The sequence below is a fragment of the Leptidea sinapis genome, chromosome 28 (genome assembly GCF_905404315.1).
Source record: "Leptidea sinapis chromosome 28, ilLepSina1.1, whole genome shotgun sequence".
NCBI lineage: Eukaryota > Metazoa > Arthropoda > Insecta > Lepidoptera > Pieridae > Leptidea > Leptidea sinapis.
The window spans coordinates 5363463-5376704 of record NC_066292.1 but is presented as its reverse complement, the minus strand read 5'-3'; the positions used below and the strand labels follow the sequence as shown (position 1 = coordinate 5376704).

General features: G+C 33.1%; 2 protein-coding genes across 2 annotated transcripts; one reads left to right on the top strand and one right to left on the bottom strand.

The window, feature by feature from the left end:
* The first annotated feature begins 2173 nt into the window (after positions 1 to 2173).
* Positions 2174 to 8026, top strand: LOC126973011 (nucleoporin Nup35). The gene is made up of 4 exons (XM_050820136.1): positions 2174 to 2635; positions 2730 to 3161; positions 5445 to 5622; positions 6728 to 8026. The coding sequence occupies exons 1-4, from the start codon at positions 2482 to 2484 to the stop codon at positions 6834 to 6836; spliced, it is 873 nt and encodes a 290-aa protein (XP_050676093.1). The 5' UTR covers positions 2174 to 2481; the 3' UTR covers positions 6837 to 8026.
* A 418-nt stretch (positions 8027 to 8444) lies between these two features.
* On the bottom strand, positions 8445 to 12074 carry LOC126973016 (glucose-induced degradation protein 8-B homolog). Its single transcript, XM_050820141.1, has 4 exons — positions 11808 to 12074; positions 11531 to 11727; positions 9051 to 9248; positions 8445 to 8805 (listed from the first exon to the last, which is right to left on the bottom strand). The coding sequence occupies exons 1-4, from the start codon at positions 11938 to 11940 to the stop codon at positions 8629 to 8631; spliced, it is 705 nt and encodes a 234-aa protein (XP_050676098.1). The 5' UTR covers positions 11941 to 12074; the 3' UTR covers positions 8445 to 8628.
* Positions 12075 to 13242: the final 1168 nt, after the last annotated feature.

Genomic DNA, 13242 nt, shown 5'->3' with positions numbered 1-13242 from the left:
CAGGGCCAAATTTTTTTGATTAATCTGTACATACCTATTCGCATTTCCGCATGCAAACAGGTTTCAGCTTCAAGGAAAAAACAAGTCGAACTAATTGTAAACTACTTTATAAACTGAGCGTTTGCTGGTTAAATAAAACAACTGCTGACAATTCTTGACTAATATGAGTTTAGAGACTGAGCGTTTGGCGATTAAATAAAACAACTGCTTGACTGTGAGGAATATGTGGAAGATATGATTTATTAAAAAGTTACATGATATATATACAAAATCCTTAAAACTAGTTACCCAATAACAGTTGTTACTTAAAAAAATATTTACAAGTTCAGAAAATACACACCAATACTAAAGCTTACATTTTAACCAATAGTAAAACGTTTCATTCAATAAGAATTGAGAATAATATTATGTGTTCTATCTCGCTCTAAAACTAAGGCTGTCGCAGTATGACTAAACTCGCCTTGAACCTCGTTCATACGATGTCAATGAGCATTCAGCACCTACGCTGTTGCTCATTGATTAGAATTGCATGAATAGCGATCGAGTCCCGACGCTTCACTCGTCAGTCGAGTCCGCTCGGCCTTGCTGTGCGGTTGTGTAACGCGGAGCATATGACTGATCACGTGAGTATATCTGCGATCGTCGAGAGAACGTGACGATGCTCGTACATTGATGAGATTATTACTGGTGATCTGTATGATTTTATGAGTTGATGTACAGCATTATGAAATGGTTCTTATCAGAGCTAATATTACGTTATACAAAACAAAATGTTCTTTTCAGAACGCATCTTTCGGCATACGCTTATTACAGTTATTATGCACGATTACTATTTCTACGATCTCAAATGATACGTTACAAGTTAGATATTAGACATTTGTATTAATTGATAATAATGGTTGTAGGTACAGCTACAGGAGGAATATATATTTATATACACTATATTTATGCAATATTCCTAAAACTAATTAGCCAATTCAATCCTTATTATAAAAAATATTGACAAACAAAGAAATTATACACCAATACCAAAGCTTAGATTTTGTCCAAAAGTTAAATATTTCATTTAATTAATTAGAATTAAGACTAATACAATGTACGCTATCTCATTCTTACAATGTAGCTATCGCAATGAATCGTTCATGCCGCAATGCACAACCTCGAGTATCGACTTACGGCGCGAATCAATGGCTTGCCTCATTTATTAAAACTAAATTACAGAAGCAGGGCTTAGAAGACGCGCGCAGGCATTCATTCTGTGAGGTCGTTAAAAGCGGAAACATACGACTGATCACGTGAGTATAACCGATAGAACGAGACGATGCTTGTGGTTGTGCAGGGCGATCCGTGCATAATTTTGGAATGGTGCACGATCTTTCTATTTATCAAATAACCACTCCTCGACAACAATCCCAATAATATTGTTGGTTTCTTAATCTGAAGCTTTTACCAATTCTGCAGTCATCTGGAAGACAAAGCCAAATAGGCCACAATGAAACTGGAGGTCATAAATAGCGCACAGTAAAACTTCAAGCAGGCCTTCAATTTGGAAAGCCTAGTGCTCTACAAATTGCAGGTCTGGAAACAAATCTGTACTCATGCGGTGTTTCCAGGACAATACGACCTAAAGGCTAAAAGCTTACCTTTCTAAAAAGCAGTGAGCACCAAAGAGTAATTTAATACCTACTTAGGGAAAGGCCACTATCTATCATTATGTGAGTCCTCTTGTTACTTGTTTCAGGATTGCGCGGGCCATGATATGTTCGGTTGTACTACTCTTTTTATCTTGAGCGCCACTGCATTGGAATGGACAGGGCGTATCAGTTACCATCAACAGAACGTCTGGTCCCTTATTTTCATACAAAATAGTTTGGTTATTGGTCTACAATAGAGTAATATAGTGTGCTAAGTCTACAATAAGAGTAACTGATACCCCCTTATTCATAATAGTTTGCTAACTTAAAGCAATGCTACTTCTCACTCTGTCTTCTTCTATTGACCTAAGTCAGAATGAGAAAAAACACTCCTAAGCGGCTGTTTAAAGTTAGCGGACCATTATGAATAAGGGGTTAAGTGTTCTGTGTTCTACAATGACGAATTGACGAACTCGACTCGTAAGTCGTAACTCTAACTCACTCAGGGTCTCAGAGTAAAAGTGTTCTGTGATGACGAATGTCAGAAGTAACTGTCAAGTATTTAAAAATTTTAAAAATGTGCCCCTATTCTCATTTTTCTTAATATTAAATATATTTATTACTTTATTCTTCTAATTTTGTGCTTGTGTTAATAATACAGTAGGAATACAATAATAAATATACAAGAATACGAATTTAATCCTAAATCCTGATAGTTTTATTCAGTTGGCATTTGTCAGTTACATTATTGAGTTCCTAGTTTTAGCCAAATTAAGATTTTAAAGTTGTGCAAATTCGGATTTTTTTAAAGACGACTGTAAAGTGTAAGCAACGATTTTCTATAGAAATGGAGCCGATGACTCTAGGCAGTCCAACGCAGTCTCCTCCAGGAAGTCCTAATGTAGGATATTTGCCGCCTTTTCTTTTGGGAGAAATAAATCCTCCTACGACACCACGCACCAATAGCTTGTCACCCACTAAAGGACGAAGTTTAGCATTTGGTATGTAGAATCTAAATCCAATTCAATCATAAGATTGCGTTTTATGGGTTCTAAAATAAATGAATTAATTAACTATTGTTTTAATTTTTTCCAGGATCACCGACAAGCCCTGGTCAAACTTCTACACCTGAACAGAAACAGTACCGACAGAGCATATCCTTACACCAACATGCTGTTTATAATCAACAAAATGTTTTTAATGGTATACCTACATCACCAAATGCTTCCTATTCATCAAAACCTAGTGGTCCTCCTATTGAAGACTTATTTGATACTATTAAAAGCAATGAGCCATCTTTTAATAAATCTTTATTCAATGATAATAGTTTTCTGGGTTATGGGAACAATAACTCAATGATGCAAAACTCTTATATGAACAATGTTTCCGGCAATAATCATTCAATGGTAAATCATTGGCAAGATGGTTGTCAAGAACAAGATGAGTATTGGCTGACTGTGTTTGGATTTCCTACAAATGCAGCTAATACAGTGCTTACAAGATTCAGCAATTGTGGAGCAATTCTGGGTATGTAAAAGTTGAAGATTTTTATAAGTATATTAGTTATATTATTACTACCCACTTGTCTTTTGTGTGTCTCTTGCCCATGTATGCATGCCTTGTTAAGCATATAAAATGGTTGTTAAAACTCAAAGAAATACACAAATCAGTTCAAAATGGCCATTTTTGTCAATTTCTAGTTAACAAATGTCAATTTCAATGTATCTCTGGGAAATGTTTGAACCTGAATAGATTTTGATTGCGACCTCCAGGAAACCCAAATCCACACACACTCATTTTTCTCACACTTTCTTTTCAGTTCCATATATTATAGGGGGTCTGTACCTATTGTGGTATAAAATTTCAGATGCTTAAACTGCTTCATGATCTTTATAGAAAATTCTGAAGTATTTATTGGCTAACAGGTCGATTGGGCACAGGGATTTTCAATAGAATAGAAATATATTTATTTTCCACTGGTAGTGATAATAACATAACATGTTGTAACAACACTTGGAAATGTCATGAAGCTACCATATCAGAATGTAAAGGGTGTATCATATCAGGGCTTCGTCATGGGTTAGAAGAACTGATTAGAAACTCCTAGTCCATTTTTTAATCTTATATTAATATATATATATATATATATATATATATATATATATATAATGTTGTACATCTAATACACTAATATCTGTGCTTATTTATTCATACTTTTTTTAAGCTATTGCATAGCTTCTATCGCGGGCCTTGAGCGTGGGGACCGAATCCAGAAATTCCGTAACGAAAATAACCTAACACTCCCCACTAGATGTATATAAATATTTCGCCACGGTCGTTACAGTTGCCATGGAACAGCAGTTATCACGTATGCTTTTTGTGCAGAAGGTCCCAGGTTCGAGCCTTCTTTTAATTTCTTTATTTTTTTTTATCACGTTTTTTTAATTTTTATTAGTATGACAAGCATTTTTATTTAGTTTCACCTGTCCTGTTGTCTGTCTGTAATCAAATCTTGCAAGTTAAATTTTACTCACTACCCGCTTGCTTTTTTTAAAATTAATTTTATCAAAAATAACCTCAATATTATTACTTTTTTATTTTCATTATTGTTTTTGAAATATTAATAATATGAAAATGTGTCATTCGATAGTTGTGGTCCATTAAATGGGAAACAAGTGCCATATTGTGTTAAAATATAAAACTACGATAAATAAATTCGCATTTAAAATCAGTTTCTTTTCACTTTTTTGGATCACTTAGTGTATCCAAAAAATAATCCGAGCAACTAAAGTACACTGAAGAAGGGTCGAAAATACTTGGTACAAATGGTAATAAGTTTCCACTTATTTTGGCTGATAAAAAATCAGAGTGGTTGACAACTTTTCTTTCGAAAATATTGAAAATGAATAATGATCCACAAGAATCATCAAGTCTGAAACTTCTGTTTCTTATTTCAGTTACCATAAACCTATAGTTTCAATCCTATTAATATTATAAATGTGAAAGTTTGTATGTCTGGATGTATGTTTGAACTTCTTTAACGCAAAAACTACTGAATGGATTTTGATGAAACTTTACAATAATATAGCTTACACACCAGAATAACACATTATTATTAGGCTATTATTTAAAAAACTATCGCGTGAATTATACTTTACATGGCAAAACAACGTTTGCCAGGTCAGCTAGTGATAAATATTCCTGAAGAACCTACATGTATTGTAAGATATTAAAAATATTTTGAACAGTATTAACTTCTCATTTATTTAATAACAGAAAACAGTTTTCTTATCGGTCACCATGCTCAAAAAGTGTAACTTGAATTAATATCAAAGAAAAAAACAAAGGAAAAAAAATACTGCATACATAAAATAAATAAATTATTATAATTGCATATAATTGATAAAAAATGCTATGCAATAGCTTTACCGCGGCAGTCCTCGAGTGCCACCACAATTTTTTTTTGCATATTTAATCAAACATACTCACAATAAATTTACACTGCACATTGAGTTAACCCACACCATCAGATAAAATCAAAGTACAAGATGTAAACTCTATACGCTTATAATGTTATTCTGAATATTTTATATGTATTACAAAATTGAAACAGAAAGCTATATTTTATTTTTTTTGTTTCTTTTAAAAAACCTGTATAAGTTGAGCTGTGTAGGCACTTAGCAGCTTATATACAGCTTCTAGTATAAGAGTGAACCTTAATTAAGCTTGCAATACTACTTGGAAGTCAGTAAATATGTGTCACATCATATCTATAAAAATAAAATATACCAAAACAATTTAACTTCATAGATAAGCAATATCCAACCCAAGGAAACTGGGCCCATATAAGATATGCAACAAGAGCTGAAAAAGAAAGAGCACTAGCTTTAAATGGAAGACAAGTGTTGCCAGGTGTGATGGTGGGTGTTGTTGAGTGCAAAGACCCTCCACGGATAGCTAACACTAGCCTTCGGACATTGCCTGAAAGGTAAATTTTTTAAGTTTGTGGAATTTGGTTAAACAAGTCTTTAAAAAGTTCAGTAGACATACAATCAACAGAAATGAAGTGATGGCTCTATCTCTATGCAACACAGAGTGATCCATAAGTTCACTTTGAACTGGATCATCGACTATTGAGCTGTTCTGCATCACACACTACGCCTTGTTCAGTGAGTACCCAATACTCAACAGCTCTGGAGGCACATGCACTGCAAAGTGAAAGCAGTCAATAAGATTATATGTCTTATTATTTTGTTTTTGTTTATTTACCAATAAACATTACCTTAGGTACTTGTAGAGACGATCCTAAGAGCATGTGGACGTAGTACTCACGATCTATGTTCTGACTGCTTTTCAGCTTTCATTTCTGCAGTGGTGCATTTTTTATAGTACAGGGGGACAAATTAGCATACTGGTCATCTCATGTTAAGTGATTATCCTACTGCAATAGCAGAGATATTGAAAAGAACAGTAGTGTTGCCGACCTAGATAGGTTAGATTCATTCCACAGTATGTGCAGATCTCTGTTGCATATTATGATCAAATGGTTACTGTGTGTGTAAATGCTGCATTGGACCCGAGATGAATACAAGCCTAGTATGTCCCTTTTTTTTTACAGGTTACACATCTGCTATTTTTTTTATGGAATAGGACAAACAAGTGTACGGGTCACCTGTTGTTAAGTGATCACCGCCACCCACAATTTCTTGCAACACCAGAGGAATCACAGGAGAATTGCCGGCCTTTGCCTGCTAATCTCTGGATCTACCAGTCTGTTTTGAATAATTTTTATATGTACCTTTATGATAGCCAAATTCATCTAGCATGAGTGTAACTTCTCTGCTATCCTTAAATATTTATTTTTATGAAGTTGATTGCGAACAATCATACTCCTTATCTGCAGGATATTGCACTGGCTTTAAAGTGGTACATAACTAAATACAATATTTAAATGCAGGTGAATCTGACGAGCACAGGTTTATTTGCAATACACATTCAATGCTAAATAACAACATGAAGGTTTTTATACTTTGCTAAGCAATCAATTCTTGTAAAACTTTTAATTAAAAGTTTATTTTATTCACTGTTCACAGGCAAGGTACAGCAAGATCACTTTGTCCAACTCCAGTACCCCAGGCACCATTACCACAAAAATCAAATGGACTCATTTCAAAAGCATTAGACTATGTGTTAAGCTGGTGACATACACTACATTTTATAATAATAATGAAATCTGTATATAATTATGTTCTTTATTGCAATTATGATTTAATTTGTACAATGGTGTATTAGAATAAGAATTCAACAAATGTTTAACATTTCAATCAGTGATTGCATATAAAACATGGAAGCATATTATCTAACGTTGATTATTAGCGCAAAAAAATCATAATACAGTAAACTCATTGCATAAAAAAAGTGTCATTTATTATTTATTCTAGGTCTATAATAACATTTTCTTTGTCATGTGCCGAACATGATTGGTTCTCAGCATGACATGATTATGGTAATTGGGTCAGTTAAAAATAGAGCATATTATACTTTTTCTAAAAGCCGGCAACGCTTTCGCGATTCCTCTGGTGCCAAGGAAATGTGGGCGGCGGTAATCACATCATCAGGTCACTGTGTCAAGCATGTTTATCGTTCTCTTCCGTTAAAAAATAATGCACCTAAATCATTTTAGATATAGTATTTCCTTGATTAACATTTACAAACGACTACAAACCGCTCCTTTACAGACTGTCATTGAATCTCCATCACTTGTCTTATTTCTTATACTAGTGCTTGTTAGTAAAATGTGTAAAGAAAAAGTAGATCAGTTTTATTATATTAAGTTTTATTATTAATGAATTGTCTCCAGGATATTTATTAAAAATCATATGAAAAAATGCATTAAATAGAAAAATGTAGAGAACCTTATTGTTACCACACTGAAAATAACTTGAGCCAAAAAAATACTGGATAAGTGAACACATACTAGACATATCAAATCATTTTGCTGTCTCTAATTTAACAGCTTTTATCCATAAATATTTACAACTCCTGTTTTTATTTAGTATTTTAAATCCTTGTTACATCTGTTTTTAAAATCCCATCTCACTAGAATCCAATCATACTAATTCGCCTAACTGAACTGATCCGCATGATGGTACAGTTTTTAAGCCCTACACACTACAGGATAGTTTTAGTTGCGCTATTTTGTCAGGAATGCTTCCATGTTTTATATGCGTTCACTAATGTTAATTTCTATAATTGAATACATTGTCAGCTTTTAAAACCAAGCCATGTATTATTCACATTATTTACTATAATTAATTGACACCAGGACAGGTGTATAAGGGTGTAGCTTTTGTCTAAAATGGGATAATACATGATTGATCCTCTAAATTATAGAGTATGACTTGTTCATATTAAAATAGACATGATTGAGTTTCTGTATCATCATAGTAGTAAAAATAGAAAACATTTTTTTTGTTGGTAGTAGACATAAAAAAAAAACTAATAATTTTGTTTTAGGCACAGTGTTCATGATTACTACATTAACAGTGTTAGTATAGTTAGGTTAGATAAACAAGTGGATGCTAGGATAAAATTTTCAGAATTTTTTAATGTCTTTGTTTTTCAAATTATCACACTGACCATTGAGTTTTCTCTTGCTGCAATATGAGAAAATTTATGAAATAATCAGACACAATTATAAAATGGTGACTATACTCACTTTTGAGTGGGAACGCAGGGACATTGTATGTTTAATCTATTTTTAATTTTCATTAACTTTATGTAAACTGCACTTATTTAATAAAATTCACATTCTTACTTTTGAAAGGTGTTTATTACTTACTTTGTTACCTCTATAATTAATATAAATTAAACTCATATCTGTTACCAACATAGGGTTTTGAAATTGGATTTAATTGTGTTCAGATTTGGAAAATCTCTGTATATTCCCCACATTAATTTCTTATGCTATCTCATAAAATTATGCACATGTCATTCATTTTGGCTGTTCTATAGTGGCATTTGCTAAGTCTGTCATCTTAGGATATTTTACATTATGCTTGTCCAATTCACTCTGTGACCATAGAATCATTCTTAATAGACTGCACAGTTTAGGATTTGTGTATTCTTGGTTTTCCATTTTCAGTATAGCTGCATTTAATTCACTAGCAATCTAAAAAAGCATCCAATATTAGTAACTTCATATCAGTCATACATAGTTAAATGAAACTTATGTTTTTATGTCCAAATTGTGTTTTTAAAGCTAAAAAAACGAACTGTGCATTATCCTACACAGCTGTATTATCTCTCTTCAGATCAAGAGTGTAAAATTTAGTAAAGAGGTATACAAAAATAGTGCTATTTAAAGATCATATTTCGATAATAAAAATATTTATTGTTGGTATACATTCTACTTACTTTCTGGCTATGTGAAGGTAACAACAGGTCAGCAAAAGGGGATGCATGGGGATCAGGAAATGCCAACAGAGCAAGTGACCTCTCTAGCTCTGTCAGAGCATTGCGGTCATTTGCTCCAGCTTCTGCAAGTGTTGCACTAGCAAATGCCAATGCTTCTTCTGCTCTGCCAGCTCGAATTAGTTCCAGCAGTTGAAGTTGCTATACAAAACAGATAAGTAATGTGGGTTAGCAAACAAGATACCCAAACATGTATATTCTTATGTTAATATCTTAACACAATGTTAGAAGAATATTGATGGCTCTGAGACTAAGGTTGCTGACTCTCAATGTGGAGGTGCTGATTCATTTCAATGTATTTTTGACTTTCAAGTTAATATGCACATTTATTAACAAAAGATATTAAAAGGCATTTCTGGAAAAAAAGAGGTTTACTGTATGTAGTTGACAATATCTTGGATGCTCAGGAGGAAGGTAAGGCCACAATTCTAGTACTCCTTGATTATTCCCGGGCATATGATACTGTTGATACATCATTATTAATTTCAAAATTTGGGTACTATGGGTTGAGCCCCAAGGCTGTACAATCGTTCAGTAGCTTTTTAAATAATTAAACCCAAACAGTTGCAGTCAAAGATGACGTTGGCAGTTATAAATTATCTAGTTGTGCTCTTATTAACAGAGGAATTCCCCAGGGATCAATTTTAGGACCTCTGCTCCTTAATTTATATAAATTAATAATAATTAATTATAATTGTATAGTGCAGATATAATCTACAATATAAAAATACAAACTATCATATGTATGCTGATGATATTCAATTGTATGTCTCTTTTAATCCCAAGGATACATTACATGCAACTAATCTGTTAAATACTAATCTAAATGAGATTTAGAGTTGGTCAGATCATAACTCTTTAATTTTAAATCCCTCAAAAACAAAATTTATAATTCTTGGCACCCCTATGTCTGTGAAAACGACTGAGCAGTACAATTCGAAGGTGATAATCAACAACACGGACATTGAGCGGGTCCACGAGGCGCAAAACTTAGGTTTAATAATTGATGAAAACATGTGTTTCGAAAAATATATAAGCCGAGTAATATCAAATTGTTTTTATAGACTCAAAGTTATTTTCAATATTCGAAAATATCTAAGTACAGAACTTCGAGTCAAATTATGTGAAACACTTGTACTATCAAAGCTCAATTACTGTGACATGGTGTATGGGCCAAGATAACTAAACAAAATGTTCCATCCAACGAGTGCAAAATGTGTGCCTCAATTCTGTTGGAATATTCCGCAGGCAGCACATTACTCCATATTTGAAAGAAGCTAATATACTCAATATGGAAGGTCGGAGGCATCTTCATTTAGCAACATTAGTTTTCGGTATCATCCATAATAATACACCTGATTAATAAACTTGAATGGTTAGGGCAATGCAGTGCAAGTAATATAAAAACTAGATCTGCCTCGCAGATATTAGCAGTGCCTCGACATCATTCAACAGCATTCAGGGGTAGTTTTCGATACAGTGCTACTAAGTTTGGAATAATTTACTGCCACCAATTAGACAATTGAAAAATATTCCAAATTTTAGATTGAAATATAAAAAAACTATTTTACATTGCAATGTATCTTATAGACTAACACAATTCTGTATCTTTATTATGTATATTTAATGTTTACCAATATATTATCTATATCTTATTTTTTATACTAATGTACTTGTGCCATCTATAATATAAGTATTATGTATACTTGTAATTTTATTTTATAACTCTATACATTTTCAACATGTTCATGAAAAAAAAATACAATGGGAAGACTACAACAGCTGTTTACTCCAAATGTCACGAGGGGCTGCTGAAAACCAGTGTTGTGTTGGTGTCTTCTGCACTGATCAACAATATACTGAGTCAGCTCCTTTTAGCAGGGAATCATGGGGAACATGCCACACAGTTCATTAAATTTTTTGTTTGTATTTTAATAATTTTTGTTACATTTAATTTATTACTTTAAGATTTATACTGTAAATTGAAGGTTCAATTGAATTGTGCGTTTTTATTGTTAATAAAGTGGTTAAAAAAAGCACTTTAAAGAAACCTAAACAAATCTGTGTACATATAATATGAAATCTTTGTGTTGCTGTCTAACTTGAACTGTCCTAATGAGCAATAATACCCAGGGTGTTCTCACCCAAACTAGTTAGTCCCAACTGTAGGAGGATTGCTAAAGGCACAGTGAACTAAGAAATATTATGTTAACAAAACTAAAGTGATTAAGAAACATAAGTGTCCATTAAAAAAAATTCTGTTTGATAATTTAAATGAAAAGTTTATATAAAAATGCAAATGAACATGGGTGCCGGGTGGGCAGTAATCACTCACAACCAAGCTTGGATGTGTTTAATGAAAATAAAATTGCCTATTTCTATTTTAAAATACCATGAAAAGAAAATAATAATATATAGCAAACCTGTAAATGGAAATAAAGATATCTGTCATTATCAAGCAACTCTGGGTGTAATGCATTAACCATAGCAATTGCTTCCGAGATTCGTCCTCCTTGCACAGCTTCTCTGATCATTATTCTTTCGTCAAGTGAACTACATAGTGCAGGTTCTTGCAAACCAGCTTCTTGTTGGAATTTTAATGCTGCTTCTTTAAATCCCTCTAGATATAAAGAAAAACAATTAAAATTTGTCCTTTGATTACTTGTGAGTTAGGAGCTAACAATAGGTAGTACTTCATACCTGTAACTAAATAATTCATTATTAACATGTTCATGTCTGTCCTCGATATTTGTAAATCATCAGATTTTGTACGGTCATAGTATTTTCGTTCGGGTTTGTCACTTCCATTACTAACGCTGGAATCAAAACTCATATTGCAACTATAAATGTTCAAAGGTAGACCGCTTTAAATTTTCATCTAGATAATACCAATAGCTTCAAAAATTAACAACAACACTATTGTAAATCTATTTCCTTCTATTCCAATTTTCAACAAAGGTGAATGTTTAAAATTTCAAATGACGTCTGAAATTGACACTACTTGTGACAACTGACAACTTGTCACAGTTATTATCACTGTCACTTGGTAGATTTTTTCCCTTCTAGCACTGCAACCCTTTGCCTGTTCTAATATTGGTCGAATAAACCAAAAAAAAAAAACTAGCATTACACATTTAGCCAATTTAGATGCCAAATATATGTAAGTTATCCGACTTCTTCATATTAAAACACTATAACTCAGAAACTGTAACAAACATTTTCGTGTTATCCTTACGTAAGGCTTAACGTCTAGCGTTCATTAATTGAATTAACGCGCTTAACCACAGCTGGATCACAATCCCGCAAATTAACATAAAAAAATTATAAATAGGCATGTGAAAGTTAATCAAAATTCAATGATACTTTTAATTTTAGGCAAGAGGTTTTTTGTGAGGCACAGAGAACTTTTAGTAGTTCAAAAGACTAAGCGGATAGCCTGCGTATAATGGGAAAAAAATACGACTGACGTATCGAGAACTCCAACACCAGCGAAAGTCTATAGGAAACATGTTTTAAGCAGCTACCAATCGCGATACTATAATTACTACTATTTCAAACTAAAATTACTGCACGTTTCATACTGAACTAAATTTCAATTTGTACTTATGCAGTCCCGCTCACAGAACACTATTACTCTAACGAACCCTCCTTAACCTTTCCGCATCAGCCGTGCCCGCGGGCACTGGTAATTCAAAAAACAATGAGAGCGGCTGTGCCGCGGGGCACTCTTTTACCTCATCCAGTTTTCACCCTTATTAGGTGTACAAGATGGTTTATTTGCCTACGCAGTTATGAACGAGTGAATTCCCAAACACATTTCGATCCGTTACGATTCAAGGCCACCAATATTCGACGTCATAGCTTTACGGACAAAGCACTTATGTGTCCACTTGTTCCCGGCCGGCGCAGCGAGCGGTCGTTATCAAGACTTTACACGAAGATCGTTCTTTGTGGAGATTTAAGCTTAATTTTATAATTAACATATACTATTCATTACAAAAACATAAAAGGAAATAAATAAAACAAGTAATTAACAATAATTACAATATTTATTTTAAAATATACCTATTTTTACACTTTTTTTCGAATGAAAAGTCTTTGTGAAATAAAAAAGAAAGACAATATGAATAATTTA

Bases quoted from the DNA above. Each gene is read 5' to 3' on its own strand.
- LOC126973011 (XM_050820136.1), top strand. From the start codon at position 2,482: ATGGAGCCGATGACTCTAGGCAGTCCAACGCAGTCTCCTCCAGGAAGT. The intron at 2,636-2,729 runs GTATGTAGAATC...AATTTTTTCCAG, and splicing joins AGGACGAAGTTTAGCATTTG to GATCACCGACAAGCCCTGGT. The intron at 5,623-6,727 runs GTAAATTTTTTA...CACTGTTCACAG, and splicing joins CTTCGGACATTGCCTGAAAG to GCAAGGTACAGCAAGATCAC.
- LOC126973016 (XM_050820141.1), bottom strand. From the start codon at position 11,940: ATGAGTTTTGATTCCAGCGTTAGTAATGGAAGTGACAAACCCGAACGA. The intron at 9,249-11,530 runs GTTTGCTATATA...TGTTTTGTATAG, and splicing joins ATCTTTATTTCCATTTACAG to CAACTTCAACTGCTGGAACT. The intron at 8,806-9,050 runs GTAAGTAGAATG...ATGCTTTTTTAG, and splicing joins TACCTTCACATAGCCAGAAA to ATTGCTAGTGAATTAAATGC.